At 43.5% G+C, this 18,373-nt stretch overlaps 1 protein-coding gene and 1 long non-coding RNA gene across 3 annotated transcripts; both read right to left on the minus strand.

The window, feature by feature from the left end:
• Positions 1-447: 447 nt before the first annotated feature.
• LOC306701310 lies at positions 448-5,548 on the minus strand. 2 transcript variants are annotated; one of them, XR_013767230.1, is made up of 4 exons: positions 5,408-5,548; positions 4,932-4,987; positions 2,636-2,684; positions 448-676 (listed from the first exon to the last, which is right to left on the minus strand). It is a non-coding gene; the product is annotated as an uncharacterized lncRNA (long non-coding RNA). The 2 variants fall into 2 exon arrangements; XR_013767231.1 differs by lacking the exon at positions 5,408-5,548 and having other exon boundaries at positions 4,932-5,076.
• A 1,375-nt stretch (positions 5,549-6,923) lies between these two features.
• pld3 (phospholipase D family member 3) lies at positions 6,924-15,372 on the minus strand. Its single transcript, XM_079166499.1, has 12 exons — positions 15,236-15,372; positions 13,600-13,694; positions 13,185-13,235; positions 12,779-12,951; positions 11,260-11,440; positions 11,046-11,163; positions 9,903-10,030; positions 9,282-9,479; positions 9,047-9,186; positions 8,499-8,664; positions 8,285-8,384; positions 6,924-8,126 (listed from the first exon to the last, which is right to left on the minus strand). The coding sequence occupies exons 2-12, from the start codon at positions 13,624-13,626 to the stop codon at positions 7,939-7,941; spliced, it is 1,470 nt and encodes a 489-aa protein (XP_079022625.1). The 5' UTR covers positions 13,627-13,694; positions 15,236-15,372; the 3' UTR covers positions 6,924-7,938.
• Between the last annotated feature and the right edge of the window lie 3,001 nt (positions 15,373-18,373).

Below are 18,373 nucleotides of genomic sequence, written 5' to 3' on the forward strand. Positions count from 1 at the left end.
GGAGAGCCATGAAATTGAATACGTTCCCCACAGGATCCCCAAGACTAAAGACACAAGGTTTTTTGGAACTAAACAACCATCTTCAATTCACTTTTGGCACTTAAATAGCTTTCAGAGCTGATATTTGTCTTTAAAGCGAGACATTTATTTTCACACTGTGGTATTGCCAACATCCCCATGTGGGATTTGTGGCAGGATTTTATGAAGAGGCGTTCTTAGAGAGGCCATCTTGGAAAACAGGTTTTGCCAATCATCTTTGGCGCTTCGGAAAAGTATCTTGTATGAGTAAAAGACCAAAAATGAGTCACGCTGGAAGTGAAACAGGTTTAAGTCGGCCCTTTAACGACCAATCAAATTAATCACACACAGAGGAGAGCTGAGAAATGATCTCAGTTGGTGGATAATATTCAGAAACACGGAGGGGACGAGAGCTCAGAAACAGAACGTTTTATTTGCTTTATCGGTCTCCAGTCCTGCTGCAGAACCGAACCAGCTCAGGAGTAAAAACAGAACGAGAAATCAATGATTTTTAATGACAGTTAAAACTTTTGGTCCCATTGGATTCTTTTGCTGGAAAACATACAGTAGAGGTAAACAAATCTTGCACAGTAGATCCAGTTGTTATGCTGCAGCTCTTCTCTGGCTGCTGTAATGTTTGTTCAATGCTGGTCGAGCCCTGGGGGAAAGAGAAGAGGGGGAGTCCTTCAGTTAATACCAAGACTACATCATACAGTTTCACAGAAGGTTGTTTTAGAGTCAAACCTGGACATGGCCCAGGTCAGCCTGTTCTCATACAGCATTTGTAGCGTCTACGGAAACGAATGCGCTGTAACTTTGTAGATATCCGACAAAATCAATTTGTATGTAATCTACACAATCATGTACCAGGAAGTATAAAGACCACAACAACCAATACAGGTTGGGAGGAAAAAAAAATTAAATAAAGTCCTTCAACCAGGAGGCCGATGTTTGAAGCCCGTGTGAAAAGAGGAGTCAACGTTGATTTATTTGTCACCTAACTGCTGTAATTAAGCGACGCCACTCGCATAGTTATTTCAACCCAAAACACAATCCTTTCCTAAACCTAACCAAATAGTTTTGTTGAGTAAACCTAACTGAGTTGTTTCCTGTGAAGTGTATTTTGTAAAGACTGCACGCATGTAACGAGCAGAAATCAACATGAGTTGTAGGAACTTTTCATACGAGACACATTGCCCAGGTCCAGCTTTATTTGAATTACTAGTAGAACTACTGTTTAATATTAGTAGCATTTGTATTATAGTTATTTACATTAATTTAACTTGTTAAAAACAATTTTTGGGTGGAAGAACCTTAATTAATGATTTTAAACTAACTTTAACTACTAAGTGAGAAACTGGTGGCCCTTAATTAAAGACGTTCTCCCTTTCTAATGAACCTGTGAGCTAATAAAAGTGTTCTGGCTTCCTCATTTAGAATGAGACGTCAATTAAAAATCTCAGCTGAAGGGACTTTTTTCAAACATGGCAATCCAATTGTTTTCATCTGGCATATTTGATAATTCATTTAAAAAAAAGACCGACATGGTTACAGCACCAATGCACATGCACAATTAAAACAATGTGAAAAAAAGACTACACAAAAAACTCACACGTCTTATTTCCATTGTAGTACTTGTTTTAGTTAAATGAAATAAAAAAATGGGGTTCTTTGTCACAAATTCTAAAACCAATAACAAAGTCAAGTATCATGCATCATAACGTGAAACGTGTAGTGGAGCCCCATCTCCAGGCCGGTGTAGGATCAGAACCGGCCGTGTTGAAGCGATGGGACTCCACCCTTTGCTGTCCGCACCCTCGTCACCACATCTGTCCACTGAGAGGACACCATGGTAATTAAGATGCGTTGTTTTTATCCACCAACACACATCGACACACAGATACACCCCCCCACACACACCATGCTGCTCGCTCACCTCTTGTTCAGTTTTACAGAGTTTTAGAAAGTAGCACAGGGACTGTAGATTGTACGGTGCTACGTGGTATTTTGTATGTTTTTTTTTCACCTGCAGAGGTGCCACTGCCATATTTTTCACATTTGGTATTTGGGCTGCATTTGTGCCAAATTTGTAGTGGATCTCAGTGGTAATTTCTTATGAAATATTGTCTTTTTTTCAATGCAAAACACTCAGGAAGACTAAAAAAGAAACAATCTAATCAAAGGCAGCAAAAATACAATTTGAAGCCTTCCGTGTGATTATGTTTTGATTCCATCTTAACTTCTCTGCTGCATCTCATCTCTTCTGTCAAGCGGACTGATTATCCAGCACTTTTTTTGTCCTCCTTTGTCTTGATTGTTGGTGGTCATTTTGTGTTTAAATGTGATATTTAAAAAAATCTGCTTGTTGCGTTGCTCGTGCACCAATTGCATCTCTACTTGCTTTGATTTAAACAACAATTTCATCATGTTTTTCTCTCTCTTCTTTCTCTCTTTTAATCTCTGTGCGAATCAACTACATGTCTCCAAAGCTTCACTTTATTACACGCATAGAAAACATTTTGACCCGAGGAAGATCAGCGCCACGTCATGAATGTTGTCACTTGATATTCAGTGTCACTTCTACACCCCCCCCCACACACACACACATGCACAGTACCTGCTGCATGTACTTTGGTCCTTCCTGCAGCACCGTGGAGCTGAATCATCTGCATGAAGAGTAAAACAAACACAAAATATATAATTTGTCACAACACTGCATAGAAGATTAGTCAATTTTACTGGGTGGTCCTCGGGGCAACACACACACACACACACACACACACACACACACACACACACACACACACACACACACACACATACTGAAGGCGTACCCTGGCAGCGTGAGGCTCTTTCCATTACAGAATTAGCTGGGCAGTGCAGATAAACTGAATGTCTCTTCACTGTTCACTGACGTAAAATGTAAACCTCCCTCCAACAGAGAGTTGTACATCTGTATGTTGAATGCTTCTTTATCTTATTCTTCTCATTAGCACTGTTAGTATTCTTTATTATCATGTTTGTCACAGCTAGACTCTATTGTTTACGTGTATTATGTTAGTCATTGCTTTTAGAGAGCAGGATACCCATTAACCTACGTAATAGTAATTTTGTGGAAGGGTGTCCTTCAAATGTCTTCCAAATAAACTGTGCGTCTGAGCACAGTGTTTTTTGTTTTTGTTTTTTGGAGCAAAATGCATCAAATGCTGCCATGTCCATTTAGCCTGGGGAAGAAATCTTAAACCTCACCCTGCCTCTGCCAGCGCGCGCACACACACACACACACACACACACACACACACACACACACACACACACACACACACACACACACACACATTGGACAGGTGGAGGGCTGGAGACAGAAATAACCTCCAGGGTTGGGCTCTGCTGCGTTCCATGACCCCCTAAATAGTTTACATACTGGGAAGTGACATGTTGGAGATACCTCAGCGTGTGTGTGTGTGTGTGTGTGTGTGTGTGTGTGTGTGGACAGGTTTATATTTGTGAGGAACAGCACTTGGCCAACCACTTCATTCTTGTTAATTTCAGTTCGTTCCTCAAATTGAAATAATGTTGTAAACTGTGAAGTGATGAGAGTCAGAGACAGAAAGAAAGAGACATAAATGGGATGTAACATTGTGATCATAGATTCTGAATAGTTGGGGTCACAACACCACACAGGGTTTGATTCTCTCATTACAGACACACCCATCAACAGCTGGATCCAGTGGACCACAGCTGGACTTTGAGTTTTGACTGAACTGTGATTCAGTTCAATAAAATGTAAGAAATTACAGAGAGGATTCATTAATATACAACTGCCTGGACCAAGACTAAAACGGGTCTTATTGAACTTCATTGTAATGAGTTGAGTAACGAAACACGACAGAAACATCCCTCGCTCTTTTCTGGAGCTTGACTCTAATTTCCGTTTGAATCCACGAACAGCATGTGAGCGAGACAAGAGGAGAGCTTCAACACCGTCTGACGGTCAGGAGAGACGGCCAGTTTAAAACCTGCACCAATACTGAGCTCAAGTGTTGGAAACCTGCTACTGCAAAGGGACGGATCTCCAAATAACCTCCCACTGGAAATGATAAGACGAAGGTGGAAAATAAAAATAACTGATGGATCAATAACTGATTGATTAATTAAATTAAGGCAAACGTGCACAGCAAAGTCAATTTACATATAATGGAAAACATAAAAAATAACATAATTATAATATGAGGATAATGCTGTTGAAGCATGTATTTATTTATTACCACTACATTCCACTACATCTTTTGTCTTTCCGCCACATAGACTACGTGGACGGATACTGTTGCCTCTTATACAAACATGCACACCAAACATTCCCACTCGTACCCCAATCTGATTGTAATCTAAACTCCTGGACTCGTATCATTTCATTACGTCATCGTAACTGCATTATGTTACTGTCTGTATGTCTGTCTGCCATGTTTATGTCACTATACGTATTGCTTCATCAATAAAATAAATAAATACACAAATAAATAATAAGAGAATAATTATAATAATAATAATAATGATTGTAATAAAACAATAGATTACACACAATGAGTTGTTACCACTAAACCTAATACTGCAATGATTATTCTAGGCTAACACATCATTGAATTAGCACTGTTTGGTTTGCAAAAATAGTTTTAATTCTTGAATCAAATCAAATGGAGAGGTGCAAATGAATTCACCCTGATATCATTATGGATTATTGTGCTTTTAGGAGAACAGGAAGCCTAACTGTATTGTAGTTGAAACAAACTCTCCAAATGTATTTGAAAACATTGGAAGATTTTACGTCACGGGTGTGTGAATGGACTGAAGGTGAGCGCACAAAGTTATAGACAGCGGATTAAAAAAAGTTTGAGAGCGAACAGAATGTCTACCTGAAAGAGCCGGGGACATCAGCGGGACACGGAGTGGACATCAGCGGGGCTTGAATCTGCAGAGACAGCAGTTTGACAGACAACTATAACGACTGATAGTCGAACAGCAACGCTGGTTTGTGAGTGTGCTCCTCAGACAGCGGGGTGCAGGACGACTGAAGGCTGACACACACTGACCGACCACTTTAAATTGAAACTTAGCGCAACACGTGCGCCCAGGAAGCCCAGTTAGGTCACGGTCAGACTCTCAGTCTGAGCCATATGCTGCATGTCTAATAATAGCCATGTGCTCGAGATCAACTGTAGCTACACCACCATATGTGGACAGGACTTGACGATGCGTTAATACACAATAAGTGCGCTATATGCGGACATGGTGAAATATGCAACATCGATTAAAAACAATATTCTATTATATTAGACAAAAAAACTTTTGGACTTGAAATTGATTTGCTCCTCTGTCCTCTTATTCTTACCTTCATTCCTGTTCAATAATTCTCAAATATTATTTTATCGAAAACTCTCTTTGTGTATAAAAACAGCCGTCTAACAACCTCTCCAGTCCAGCGGTGATCCGCGGGGCTGTGTGGCGCCATGTCCGCCCTGCTGACCGGCCCCCCCGGCGAAGTTAACGCTCCTCCTCCGCGCGGCTGCTGTGCGCAGATGGAGGCTCATAGGAATGTATGGAGACAGAGAAGCTATTGTGTTGTGAAATATCATCACAGCCGGCGGCCAGAGGACAGTCCAGCTGCCCCTGTCATAACAACAACAATAATAATAGTAATAATAAAAGCAATTTTATTTGGTTGAAAGTAATCCCGGTGGTGGCTGTTGGTTCACTTTATATATTAGGCTATATATATTTTTTGTGAAATAGTCATCAGGCGTATATACTGCATATATATAATATATTATATTATATCATGTATAATATATGTCTATCAGTTGCAAATATATTATACTGAATATTATAGCTCAAGCCCACCGTACAAAATAAGTACAGGAAGCCAGTGTTTACAGTGTTTGATGAAATGTCGCTGTAGCCTGAAGGGAAAACAAATCTACCAAATATTGGGTTTGGTTGGCACTGGAGAGACTCTACTTGAAAAGACTCCCGATAAGGAGCAGAAAAAAAACTGGATATTTATACTTTTATCTGAGCTCTGTGACCTTTCAACAAGAACAAAGAACAGAACCGCCACCACCTCAGGCCCGAGTCAGGCTCCCTCCACTTCTGTCTGCTGGGGACAACCAGACACCTTTTCCACAGGTGGTCCTCACGTCTTCCTCCCTGTATCCTGCTGATGAAAACTCAGCAAGGTCCATCCAATATTACACCCTCCATAGCAATAAAACTCAGTAGCTCAATTTCACAGAATGAGAGCATCACGATCAATGAAATGAACCCTTTTACCTCCACACTACGTCACTATAACAGCACCAGGATTTTAAATGACTATATATCCGTTTGTCCTTCACTTTGAGCTCCTTTCTGTGGCTCAGTAATTGGAGTCTGACAGAGAGAGACGTCCGTCCTACAGCAGACCTTCAGTAACATCATTAGATCATTATTAGCACTGCAGCTCCACAGGCCATTCCGGCTGGGTCAGTCAATTATTTTTCAAAGAGACGGCCATAACGAGATTCTACATGCTTTTTGAAAGTTTTAGAAACATGAACTCAAGGATTTATACTTTTGAGTATTTCTGGCATTGAGGGGACTGTGTATGAAGCAGCGATTAGACGATGATGAAGGGAATGCTGTTTGGTTTTTAAGGCTGAGAAAGTGAGGAGAGAAACACCATGTGCCTAATAAAGTTAGAGTGGTGTGCAGGTTGCTAGGTGGGAATTAGGAGCCATAACCTCAGTGTTTCTTTAACCCTGCAGCTCTTCTGCTTGATGGAAGTCAGTCTGACACGTCGTGTGACAGAAGAACGAAACAAACACAAGCTGTGAGATTGTAATTACATTATTATATGCTTATCAGAGTGAAGCACTTTACACAGCTTTGATTCAAACACATTTATTCAGAGTCATTTCTGTATAAAGAGGAAGCTGATGATGTCTATCAGCACACCACTACCAGCTTCTTCAGACAGTTGCCATAACAACCACCTCTTCAGCCATTGGTTCTTTCAATCACTCCACACGGTGGAAATTAAAGGAGTTCATTTACCGAGCCTGTAAACTTTCCATCTATTGTGTACACGGCTGATTTAGTATTAAATGAGTTTATTTTAAAAAAGCAGTCATGAAGACTGAGAGTAATCTTCTGAACAGCGAGAGGCACAGCTCACCAGCATGAACGTTCATTACTCCAGACTACTACAGCAGACTGAACGGATCCATTAAGAAAACAACTGCAGTCCCTGAGGTGAGCTGGGATATTACAAAGAAAACCCCACTGAGGCTGCTGTGGTTTGTAAAACTAGAAAGTGATCGATGAGTCGACCACCTGACACGGTGATCTATGAGCCAGCAGATGTGATTCATCATGAAACCGACCTGACTGAAGAAAAGCTGACACAGCGCCCTCTTCTGCTACTGGCACCAGAGTACATGACGGAAACGTGATTAAAGAAAATAAAGCCAGTTGAAGGTTTTTAGAACAACTAACAGTTCATAGTTTAACGACTGCCACCAACATGTTACAGATGTCTTATTACACATGTAGTTTGAATCCCGGGCCAGCTCTGATAGAAACACAAAAGAAATGCTAAATAATAATTGCCTTAAAATAAAAATGCCACCTGTGAACGACCCTTTAACAGCGTAACACTGGCAGTACAGTTCCTCTGGTTAAAGAGGAGTCCGCACTGAAGCCAGGTTTACTGGAAGTCAACCGTAGCAGACTGGGGAAACTCCGCTCCGCTAAGAGGTCGTCTGATTTCTCAACTCAAGAGTTTCCATGTTCACCGTGAGAACAACTGTCCTCAGCTGGCTAGTGCAAAAAGCACGAGAGTTGAAATACTGAAACAAACGTGTCCACACTGCCGGCGGGTCGAAACTAACACAAGTCTTTGTGGTCGGAGTGCTGGGTGAGCGGCGTGCTGTAGGCGGAGTCCCAGTCCCTCTCAAACACGGCCTGCAGCTGCGACTGCACGGTCGGCTCCGAGGACTGAGACGCGGTCTGGTTGACAACCAGCGCCGAGCCGGCCGTGTTCACGAAGTAGTCACCTGACCAGTTAGACGTACCTGAAGACACAAACACACAGATCACATCTCAGCCCTGTCAGCACTGTTTTCCCAGGTGACAGGATCACTTCTATATATACGTATATATATATACAGTCAGATGTGACTATTACTGTTTTTCATTATTGATTCAGCATGCAGTGTGCGTGCAGCCTCACCTATGTAGGCTATCTTATCGGTCACCATGTACTTGTTGTGGTTGACTCTGGCAAAGGGAATCTCCTTCTGCTTGGGGCTGGCCGGCACCACAAACAGCCTCTGCATGAGGAAATAACAGTCATCGGGTTATGACTTTTACTTTAAAAACACGCACCATAACATGTACTAACTCCTGTCTCTGTGGCAGAGAAGAAGCACAGAGGAGCTACTCACCACCTGGATGTCCAGCCTGCTCTTGGGGTCGTACACTGAGGCCAGAGACTTCAGGAAGGCAAACATGATCGGTTGGGTGCTGGCCCAGCAGCTGATCAGCAGGCGCACCTTGACCCGCTTCTCGTACCCGACCCGCCTCAGCTGGGTGTCGATGTCGGCCCAGTACCTGCAGGGGGGGGGGGGACGCGGCGTTACGTGAGACGCGGCGTTACGTGAGACGTGGCGTTAACCTTCCGGATACAGTCGCGTCCCGCTTCTATTTGACTTTACTTGTCCTCAAAATAGAAAGCTCAGGATAACGCTGGTGTGACTAATTCATATTTTCATGAAACACAGTAACTCAGGAGGTTTGCTTTGTAAAGTGATTTTAACATTTCAAGGTATTTTGAATCTCTTTTTGGTAACGTGTCAGACGAAGCGTAGCAGACCCGACCTCAGCCTCTCAGCCGCTTTTATGTTCCCTCAAGTCGCTGCGTCATCATTAAAGCTTCATGGCGCTAAATATGAACTCCCTGCAGTGATAATCACTGGTCTCTGAACAGCTCTACCTTTTAGGATGGGAGAACTCCATGGTGGGCATGTAGTTCATGACAGCGATGTAGATGAAGCTCTCGGCGTCCTCCATCACGCTGAGGATGGACTGAAGGTCTGGAGTCCGGCCGGCTGCACAGAAGGACGGAGGGGAACTCTTCAGCGGGGAGAGAAAAGAGAGCTTGTAAGTGATTTGTTCATTTTTAAGCAACGCGGGAGCCTTAAACGAAAAAAATCTCCCCCGCTTCTCACCGACAGGTAGACGTTGGACGGCGTGCCGTTGAGCGGCAGCTGGAGGGGCGTGTCCTTGTTGTAGAGCGTGGCGAAGCTGTTGGGCCAAGGCGACGGGATGGACTGACTGTCCCCCAGGAGCCAATAGGCTTCGAAGATCTTACCCAGGTCTGCAGCCAAGCAGCTGCAGTTGTAGACCACCACGCCCAGCTCCTTCACCTGCACACCAGCACAACATTCACGTCAAGCACAGGTGTTTTTAAACCGCGGAGACGAGTAGGAAACAAAAGCTGCAGGAGCACAGAAGTACTTCATATCAAGACAATATTTTACAGACTTTTTAGACTGACTAGGAAAGCTACATTTGAGATATTGATGACGTCACAGTATCAAAGCAAATTGAAACTATTCTTTCTGCACAGCGTGTGACCGAAACTTTGAGCCGACACGAGAACTTCCTCCTAAAAGCAGAAGACACGTCGTTCTGCTCGGAGGCTTTCGATCCGATTCAGAAAGCGAACGCTGAATTCTGAAAGTAACAAACTCAACAATACTGAACAATTCATTACCCCCCCCGGGAAAACATTTAAGACATTTCCATTCACACGTATAGGATAACAAAAAGTGATCGAGAGTTATGACCTGTGTGAGGGACCTCCAGTCCATGTTGGCGCTGCCGATGTAAATGTGCTTCTTGTCCACGACCCAGAACTTTGTGTGGAGGACGCCTGAGGTGAGCTCTCTCACGTTAACTGTCCTGATGTCAGCTCCTGACACACACACACACACACACACACAGTATTACGATTATAGCAAAAGTCATTATGAAAGAAACTTATTCACAAGCTCCTGAGATTGTCTTTGTCAGCGGCGGCTTCAGTGAGACCAGAGGCTCACTGGCAGCAGTGAAGCGCTGAATAACATTCTGCAAACACTCATTTCTTTTTATATTGATGTTTTTGGGCCGAGCCTGCTGCTGATACTTGATCAGTGTTTCTCATGAAAGTGTTCACTCAAAGTTGAAATGATTAGATTATTTTAGGGTCTATTTAAAGTGACAATCCTTAAGAGTTCAATCCGTGTTGATTTACAATTTCTATGTGAGTGAAAACAATGATATTGTGCTCAGAGTTTATCTGTCTGGAGTCCAAGAAATCCATAATAACGTCATTTTTTAGAATTGTGTGTGTAGTTAAATTTCTTGTGTGTGTTCAATGGCAAAAAACTGCAATACAGCATTTTTTCCAGGAACGTCACCACACACACACCCACACACACCCACCCACCCACCCACCCACCCACCCACCCACCCACCCACACACACACACACACACACACACACACACACACACACACACACACACACACACACACACACACACACACACACACACACACACACACACACAGTTGCAATACCCTCATCTCTAGTGTGTTACCTCCTGCGGCTATAGATCAGTTACTTAACAGACATTTGTTTAAATGAAAGTCTTCAAGATTGCCACTTAAATGTAGAAACCCAGTCCTGAAATAGATAAGTGCACAAAATCAAATAAACCCCAGGTGATAATGTAGCCTTTACCCATAAAGCATTGCTTCATTCCAACTAGTTTGAGACAATTGTTCACACTTTGATTGAAAATACAGACCAGGGATGATAATACCATTTACACAATATAACATATATGATGTAAATAATATTCTTTGTGATCGAAACAACTAGAATATGAAGTAAGTGGTCAGCCTTAGTAAATACAGAAGATGACAGGCTTCACATGAAGGCACCTGAGTCGTTGAGCAGCCTGAGGTCTGCCTGCGGTTGCTTCCCCTGTGGTGTGTTCACTGCGATACGAACAGACAGCTTCCCGGAGACGTCGGCCAGCGTCTTCAGAACGGTCTCACCCTGTGAACGCAGCAGTGAAAGATGATCTCACCATTGAAGACGTCACAAGACGGTACAACAGATATTTCGAGAGGTGAAACTCTTCCTGAGGCGGACCTGATTGGCTGTCGGCTCATGAGTGCCGGTGTCTTCATTAGTGAGCGTCCAATAGAAGGAGGCGATGTCGATACTGCTGCGGGCCTCGCCCATCAGATTGAGCCAGGCCTGGAAGATGGTGGGGTGAGTGGTGCTGGAGTTAAACACCAGACCTTCAGGGATGCTCTCCACCACAACGACCCTGACGAGAAAGTCGTAGTTTGTTGGAGCAACATTACATTTTTCGACAAACTGTTCAGTGGACTACATCTCTTGTCTTAGAAGTGGACGTAGTGACCATATCTGGAATGCAGAGGAGTGACGTAGAGATGCCGTAAACGTCTCTGGTAGCAGCAGCGACCTGTCAATCACAGTAGCCCCGCCCTAAAGCATACTCTGCTTTATGGTCTGTTTGACTCTAAATGGACCATCATTTACTAAACGAACATCATGCTGTATTGAAGAAGACTTGAAACTAGAGATTGAGACCATAAACTCATGTTTACAATGTTTACTGAGGTAATAAATCAAGTGAGAAGTAGAGTCATTTTCTCATAGACTTCTATACAACCAGAGGAGTCGCCCCCTGCTGGTCAGTAGAGAGAACACAAGCTTTAAAACACTTCCGCATCGGCTTCACTCGGTAGAACCGGAGGTTGCCGCCTGGTCTTGCACAACCATGTACGTCACCAATGCCAACACGACCGTAACTTGTCTTGCTAGTTCGCTAGCTAACTTAGTTTTGTTCTACTCAAAAATGCGACCGCATCTCACCAGATGCGTTTTATCCGGCCACTCTTTTAATCACCCGGGAAGCAAATGAAGGAGCGAGACCTGTTGTTTGTGTAACTTCATTCTGGTACAAAACACACCGGCATCGTGGCCTCAGAGAGACGTCACTTACGGGTGTGTAGTCTTTAATACTGTGTTTTCAAAGTCTTATACTTACAGTTTTATGACAACATGCAACTTTCGGGACTTGTAAAATGATCTTTTAAAATCGTACATCGTACGTGTAAGTCATGGCACAATTCAAACGGGAAGGGGCGGGACTTGGCCTCCCCATTAGCTTCTCACAGATATATTAAATGACACGTCAGCCGTTGAGTAGCAAGACAATGTAGTACAGAAATGCCAAAGATGTGTTCCACGTTTCAGGTCATTTAGAATCAGAGTCCCCTTTACATCGTTTGTCAGGATTGTTTTCAACAGTAAAATGTCTCACGATTGACAAAATAATGTCTACCCAAGGTCCGCCTGCTCGTTTGTTGTGGAGCTTTGGATCTAACGGACTATCGAGCTTAACCGTTAAGTGCTTTGAATAGTGGGAATCTGCAGAATGAGCTCTGAACTTTGAATCGACATCAGTCTCACACACTTTTGTCTTTTGAGTTCGCTCTCAGATGTTCAGTATTTAATAACACTTAGGTTACACATCAGCTATTTAAAAAAGCTGATGTGATACACAGTTAGAGACACGAGAGCTGGATAAATGTGTGTCTGTGTGTCTGTGTGTGTGTGTGTGTGTGTCGGTGCTTACTTGCAGGGGTCTGAGCAGGCCTCTACCCGGGGCGGACGGAGGCTGCTGCTCGGTGCCGGATGGGTCAGTGCCGGATTGGAGGAGGAGACCTTCGGTGTCAAGAGGATGATGAGGGCCGTGGCAGCCAGCAGCACAGTGGCCACAGCGACCAGAGCCATCGCACACCTGAAGTTCTGAAAGTGTGTGTGTGTGTGTGTTTGTGTGTGTGTGGGGGGAATCACAGTTACATCCAAAGTGGTTTATCTCTTTGAGACACGTGACGACTGCGATGGATTATGTCTCACTTATTTGTTTCTGGTCTGAAGACATTTGTTGTTTTAAAAAGTCAATGAACATGACTTGACTTGATTTGAGTGTGTGTGTGTGTGTGTGTGTGTGTGTGTGTGTGTGTGTGTGTGTAACGTACCATCTGTGCTTTCCGGTTGGCTTCTTGTCTCCTCATCTCTACGTCCACCAGCTACAGACATCAGAAGAATACATGAACACTATGAGGATTTTACACGAGACGATGTTCTTATCGGGAACCAGACACAAGCAGAAGAGAAGAAGAGCGGTGATGAAGGGTCACATGGGATGAGCTGTCCTCTTACGACAGACGGTGCCGGGATTGTTGTGATCGGAGTAACGAGCTCAATGAATCGAACAGAAAGCATTTAGGGCACACAAGGTCAAAATAAAGGATGCCAGTCTGAAGTTACAAGAGTTAAAAGGATTTTAAAATGTGGACAAATGAATCCTCACATTAGAGAAGCTTTGCCGAGTAAATGTCTGGTATGTTTTATATAATAAATCATTCATAATCTATATGAAAGGAACCGTACCTGGTTGTAAGCGACGTCCGTCTTCATTGTGAAAGACAGAATGATCTGATGTTTATCAGTAGTTTCAGCTTCAGGTCAGATTAGCCTCCGCAACTCTAAAAAACAAACAAACAAGTGGAACAAAAACACACAATGTGTGAGTAAAAGATACACAGCAATCTCAAACACCGTTGTCTCTCCCCTACACACACACACACACACACACACACACCTCTGCCTAACCAAAGAGAAGGTTCTAGATGTTTTTTAGAGCCACGGACAGAGAATGACCCGAACAGTTCATCTCTAGCACAAAGACACACACACACACACACACACACACACACACACACACACACACACACACACACACACACACACACACACACACACACACACACACACACACACACACACACACACACACACACACACACACTGCCTCCAGCTGCTAGGAGCTGAGCTGACAACGAAACAAACAAAAGAACTGTTTACTGGAATCTGAGGTCTCATGATTTATGAGGTTCGATTGCTTAAGAGAGAGAGAGGAAGTGTGGACGCCTGGATGCTGACAGCAGCAGTGTGACTTCAGGGTGAGGCTACAGCGTCATCAGTTTGGGATCAATCACGAGAGTCTGGAGGTTTCTTAGTTCATGAACATGGAGGGAACAAGCTCTTCAACATGTGCAAAACACGTTGTTTTTAACCGATTTCAAAGAAGACAAAACATTTCCAAAAATAAGCTTTAGTTTGATGCTCTTGTGTAGGCTTATTGTTTTTAAGGTTGAAGATGTAAGAAACAGGAAGACAAGATATTAACATTATGTCTGGTATGAAGCCTGGAATAATAAATATAGAGCCATTTTTTAAATCTGACATATTTCATATCTACAATTGAAAGCAGCACTCTTGTTGGATACATATATTATACAGGCTTTCTTCCTTATGGGATACATCTTTCATTCAATGAATAAACCTAGAACCACATGTAGCTCCTCTTGCATTGAGCTCCATAAAGCAGATGATCTCTTTAATGATATACTATTCAAAGTAAACAAACAAACAAATAAATAAAGCCTGCAGTGTCTTTGACAACGTGTGGCAGATCTTTCAGGCCTTTCTCTATCATGCCACAGGCAGCAGAGGACAGAGTCTGTGGAGAGCAACTTAAGAGAGGAACAAATCACATTAGTACATAGAACTACAACTTATTAAGAGAGGAACAAATCACATTAGTACATAGAACTACAACAGGAGAGGAACACGTGACACGAGAGTTGCGGCTCAAGTTTCAAAGCTGACTGAAAAAAAGAGCAACACACGTATTTCGTGAGCTTCAGAATAACGTCAGCTAACACAGGGCTAGCTAGCTAAATAAGGAATGTAGTTACGTTAACGTCGGGGGAACTTTGAAGAGTAGCGGAGATATAAAGTTATTAATAAAAACACGTTAAGAAGCAATAAGAGACGTTAAGAAAACACATTTTTGACTGTTTTGACAGTACCATATTCATTTTAATAGAGCCATAATAATTCCCACTAAAAGGCCGTTACATATTACACTGTAACCCCTGACTGAGCAGACGAAGAGTCGCTGACAGTGCAACAACAACAACACAAACAAAGTCTCCTTCAGCGTGTACAACTGTCAACCCACCTGTCACCATGCGTCCAGGTGAATTAAAGTCCCGCATGTAACAGCGTCGACGTCCGTTCGTTCCACGCAGTCACATTTAAGGTTGTTGTTTCATTGTTAAACACACAAAGAACACAGAAGAAGCTCATTCACTGCGCTATTACAGTAGTGGTTTGGAAAGACGGGACACGGAAGGGGGGGGGAGAGGGTCATGTGATCCGAGCCGGACAGCCAATTAGAGGGGAGCTGTCGGCGTGACGTAGAACAGGCGAGTTACAGTAGTGCAGTTCTCAATCTTAACCACAAGAGGTCGCTGTTTATCCGTGCGAGTGATACAAAGCAGCACACAATTCATATAATAAGATAAAGTAAGATAATCCTTTATTAGTCCCATAGAAGGGACACTTACAGGATATTACAGCAGCATACCGTCTAGTGCAAACAAGAGACATATTAAAAAGAACCAAGATCTAAACAAGTATTGTAAATAAGTAATAGAACAGTAAAGAATATTAACGAAGTAAAAAAGTTAAAAAATTGTACAATTAAAAAATATTATATATACAGACAGAATCATTTTTGTATTGCACCAATTTTTAGTGTTGTGTTGTGTGGTCTACTGGGAACAGAGCTGGTTGTGCAGCCTGACAGCGGCAAGGAAGGACGGACCTGCGGCACCTCTCCTTCACACTCCGGGGGTGAATCAGCCGGTGGCTGAAGGAGCTGCACAGAGCTGCCAAGGCGTCCCGCATGGGGTGAGAGGTGTTGCTCATCAGGGTTGATAGCTTAGCCATCATCCTCCTGTCTCCCACCACCTCCACCGTATCCAGTGGACACCCCAGCACACTGCTGGCCTTCTTGATAAGTTTGTTAAGTCGCTTCCTGTCGGCTGTCGAGATGCTGCTGCCCCAGCAGACCACTCCATAAAAGATGCTGATGCCACCACAGAGTCGAAGAAGGTCCTCAAGAGTGCTCCCTGCACTCCAAAAGACCTCAGTCTCCTCAGCAGATAGAGTTTGCTCTGACCCTTTTTGTAAAGTGCATATGTGTGAACAGTCCAGTCCAGTTTATTGTTCAAGTGAACACCCAGGTACTTATAAGATCTCTAGATCTCAATGTCCATTCCCTGGATGTTCACTGATACCGGAGGAGAGCGTCTACCCCGGTGGAAGTCCACCACCAGCTCTTTGGTTTTACCAGAGTTGGTCTGGAGGCGGTTCCGCTGGTACCATCCCATAAAGTCCTGGTTCAGTTCCCTTTATTCCCTGTCATCACCGGCGGAAATGAGGCCGACGATTGCAGAATCGTCAGAGAACCTATGCAGGTGGCAGTTAGCGCAGTTGTATTTGAAGTCCGAGGTGTAGATGGTGAAGAGGAATGGAGCTAGAACACTAGGACTCTAGGTCGGACTCACACTCCCGTATCCGCACATACTGTGAACGGTTGGTCCGTGCAGTGAGGTGGTGGTCCACCCCGGTCTGCTCCAGGTTGTCCCTCAGAAGCAAAGGCTGGATGGTGTTGAAGGCACTGGAGAAATCGAAAAACACGACTCTCACAGTGCTTCCAGCCTTCTCCAGGTGAGAAAGGCATCTGTGTTGCAGGTAGAATAGGGTGAACTAAACTCGGGTTTAACAAATAGACATTACCATGAAACTTCCCCAGTTGATTACTTACATTAATAGATTTCCTGCAGTGTTTCACCAAAGGAAAAGGGGACAGGGTCTTACTTGACCTCTGGCTTGACTTCCCCGATGAAGGTCACCTTCTTTTCCTCAAGGTCAGGTTAACTAAAAACACTCCTCTTCAGTCTAACCACTCATGTGGCGACATAATGAAATATACCGGCACAAGCAGCAGATAAGCCCAGAGGAACGATTAACATACACAAGACGTTACTGCCAACACTTGGAGGCATTATTTAGCAACATTAACATCTTCTGTTGTGTTTTTTTCATGTTTTCGCATTTATCTGAACTACAGTCTTTAGTTTTAACAGATCGGTCGCAAATTCATTACTCATTACATCAATTTAACATTTGATTTAATGGATAATTCACTTGTGAGGCACCGGTTTTGTGCACAACTCTATTTCTGCTGCAGGTAACCAGGGCCAAGAGGAGTCATCGGGCTTCACTTTTAATTGTGCATGTTCATTTACAAATGTTATATCTTACCATCTTGAACTCTGTTTAACCTCTTAAGTGTTAAAAAACCACACGCAACAACAATCCCCTTTTAAAAATGCATTTACCCACATTTACTGTAACACATAAATAAAGAACGGAGGTACATGCACTTCACACCCACATAAAGATATAAACCAATTCCACTGGAATCCTTTTCTCGCGAGTTTGAACGTGTTGAAACTTGGCATCGCTAGTTCCTGCCTCCTCGTCTTCTCCGGCCTGTGACCTGGGAATCGCTCCACCTCGAAGGATGTCTCAATTCCTAAAATGAATCTGGAGGAGCGAGGAGCGAGGAGTGAGGAGAGAGGAGAGAGGAGGCTTGCCCGGAGGAGCTATAAACGAGGATGCACAGGTGTGCATTTCGGCACCCGTGACGAATAATCAGTCAATCAATCAAACTTTATTTCAGACTCAGAGTGCAGATAAGACAATGGAATGAAATGACATATAAAATCAATATTAAAGTAAATATGTAAGTTATGATGAAGGCTGGTATGCTCTTCAGACAGATGGACCGTCCCTTTAATTGACGTCGCTTTAAGAAGACTCCGAAACACTCCAAAAAACACCTGTGCCTGTCTCCTCGACACCTCGATTCCTTTCTCCTCGCGTCTCTTCCTCGCCTGCTCTGTCCCCGCATCTCAGGTGGGAGGGACTAAGACGTTAGGAGATGAGGAAGAGGAGCGGGATCGAGGACGTTCTAACTGAGAAATGAGGAGAGCCCTAACCGGAGCCACAGGTGTGAGTGTTATGACTCAACAGGGGGCGCCACAGTGCAAGTGCAGACTTCAGCATCTCTTAGAGCTTCAGACATGAGGGATGGGTGGAAACAGAGACAGCAGAGAGAGAGAGAGAGAGAGAGAGAGAGAGAGAGAGAGAGAGATGATGATGCATAGAAGGGAGAAGAGACACAGAGTCAGGTTTCCTCTAGTTGTAAAAGCTGCAGTTTGATAAGAGAGAAAAAAGCCAGACT

The sequence above is a fragment of the Pholis gunnellus genome (genome assembly GCF_910591455.1).
Source record: "Pholis gunnellus genome assembly, chromosome: 9".
NCBI lineage: Eukaryota > Metazoa > Chordata > Actinopteri > Perciformes > Pholidae > Pholis > Pholis gunnellus.

Excerpts from the sequence above, each read along its gene's own strand:
- pld3 (XM_079166499.1), bottom strand. The coding sequence starts at position 13,626 with ATGAAGACGGACGTCGCTTACAACCAG. Across the intron at positions 9,480-9,902 it reads ACTGGAGGTCCCTCACACAG|GTGAAGGAGCTGGGCGTGGT; the intron begins GTCATAACTCTC and ends GCTGGTGTGCAG. Across the intron at positions 8,127-8,284 it reads CGATAAGATAGCCTACATAG|GTACGTCTAACTGGTCAGGT; the intron begins GTGAGGCTGCAC and ends TTGTGTCTTCAG.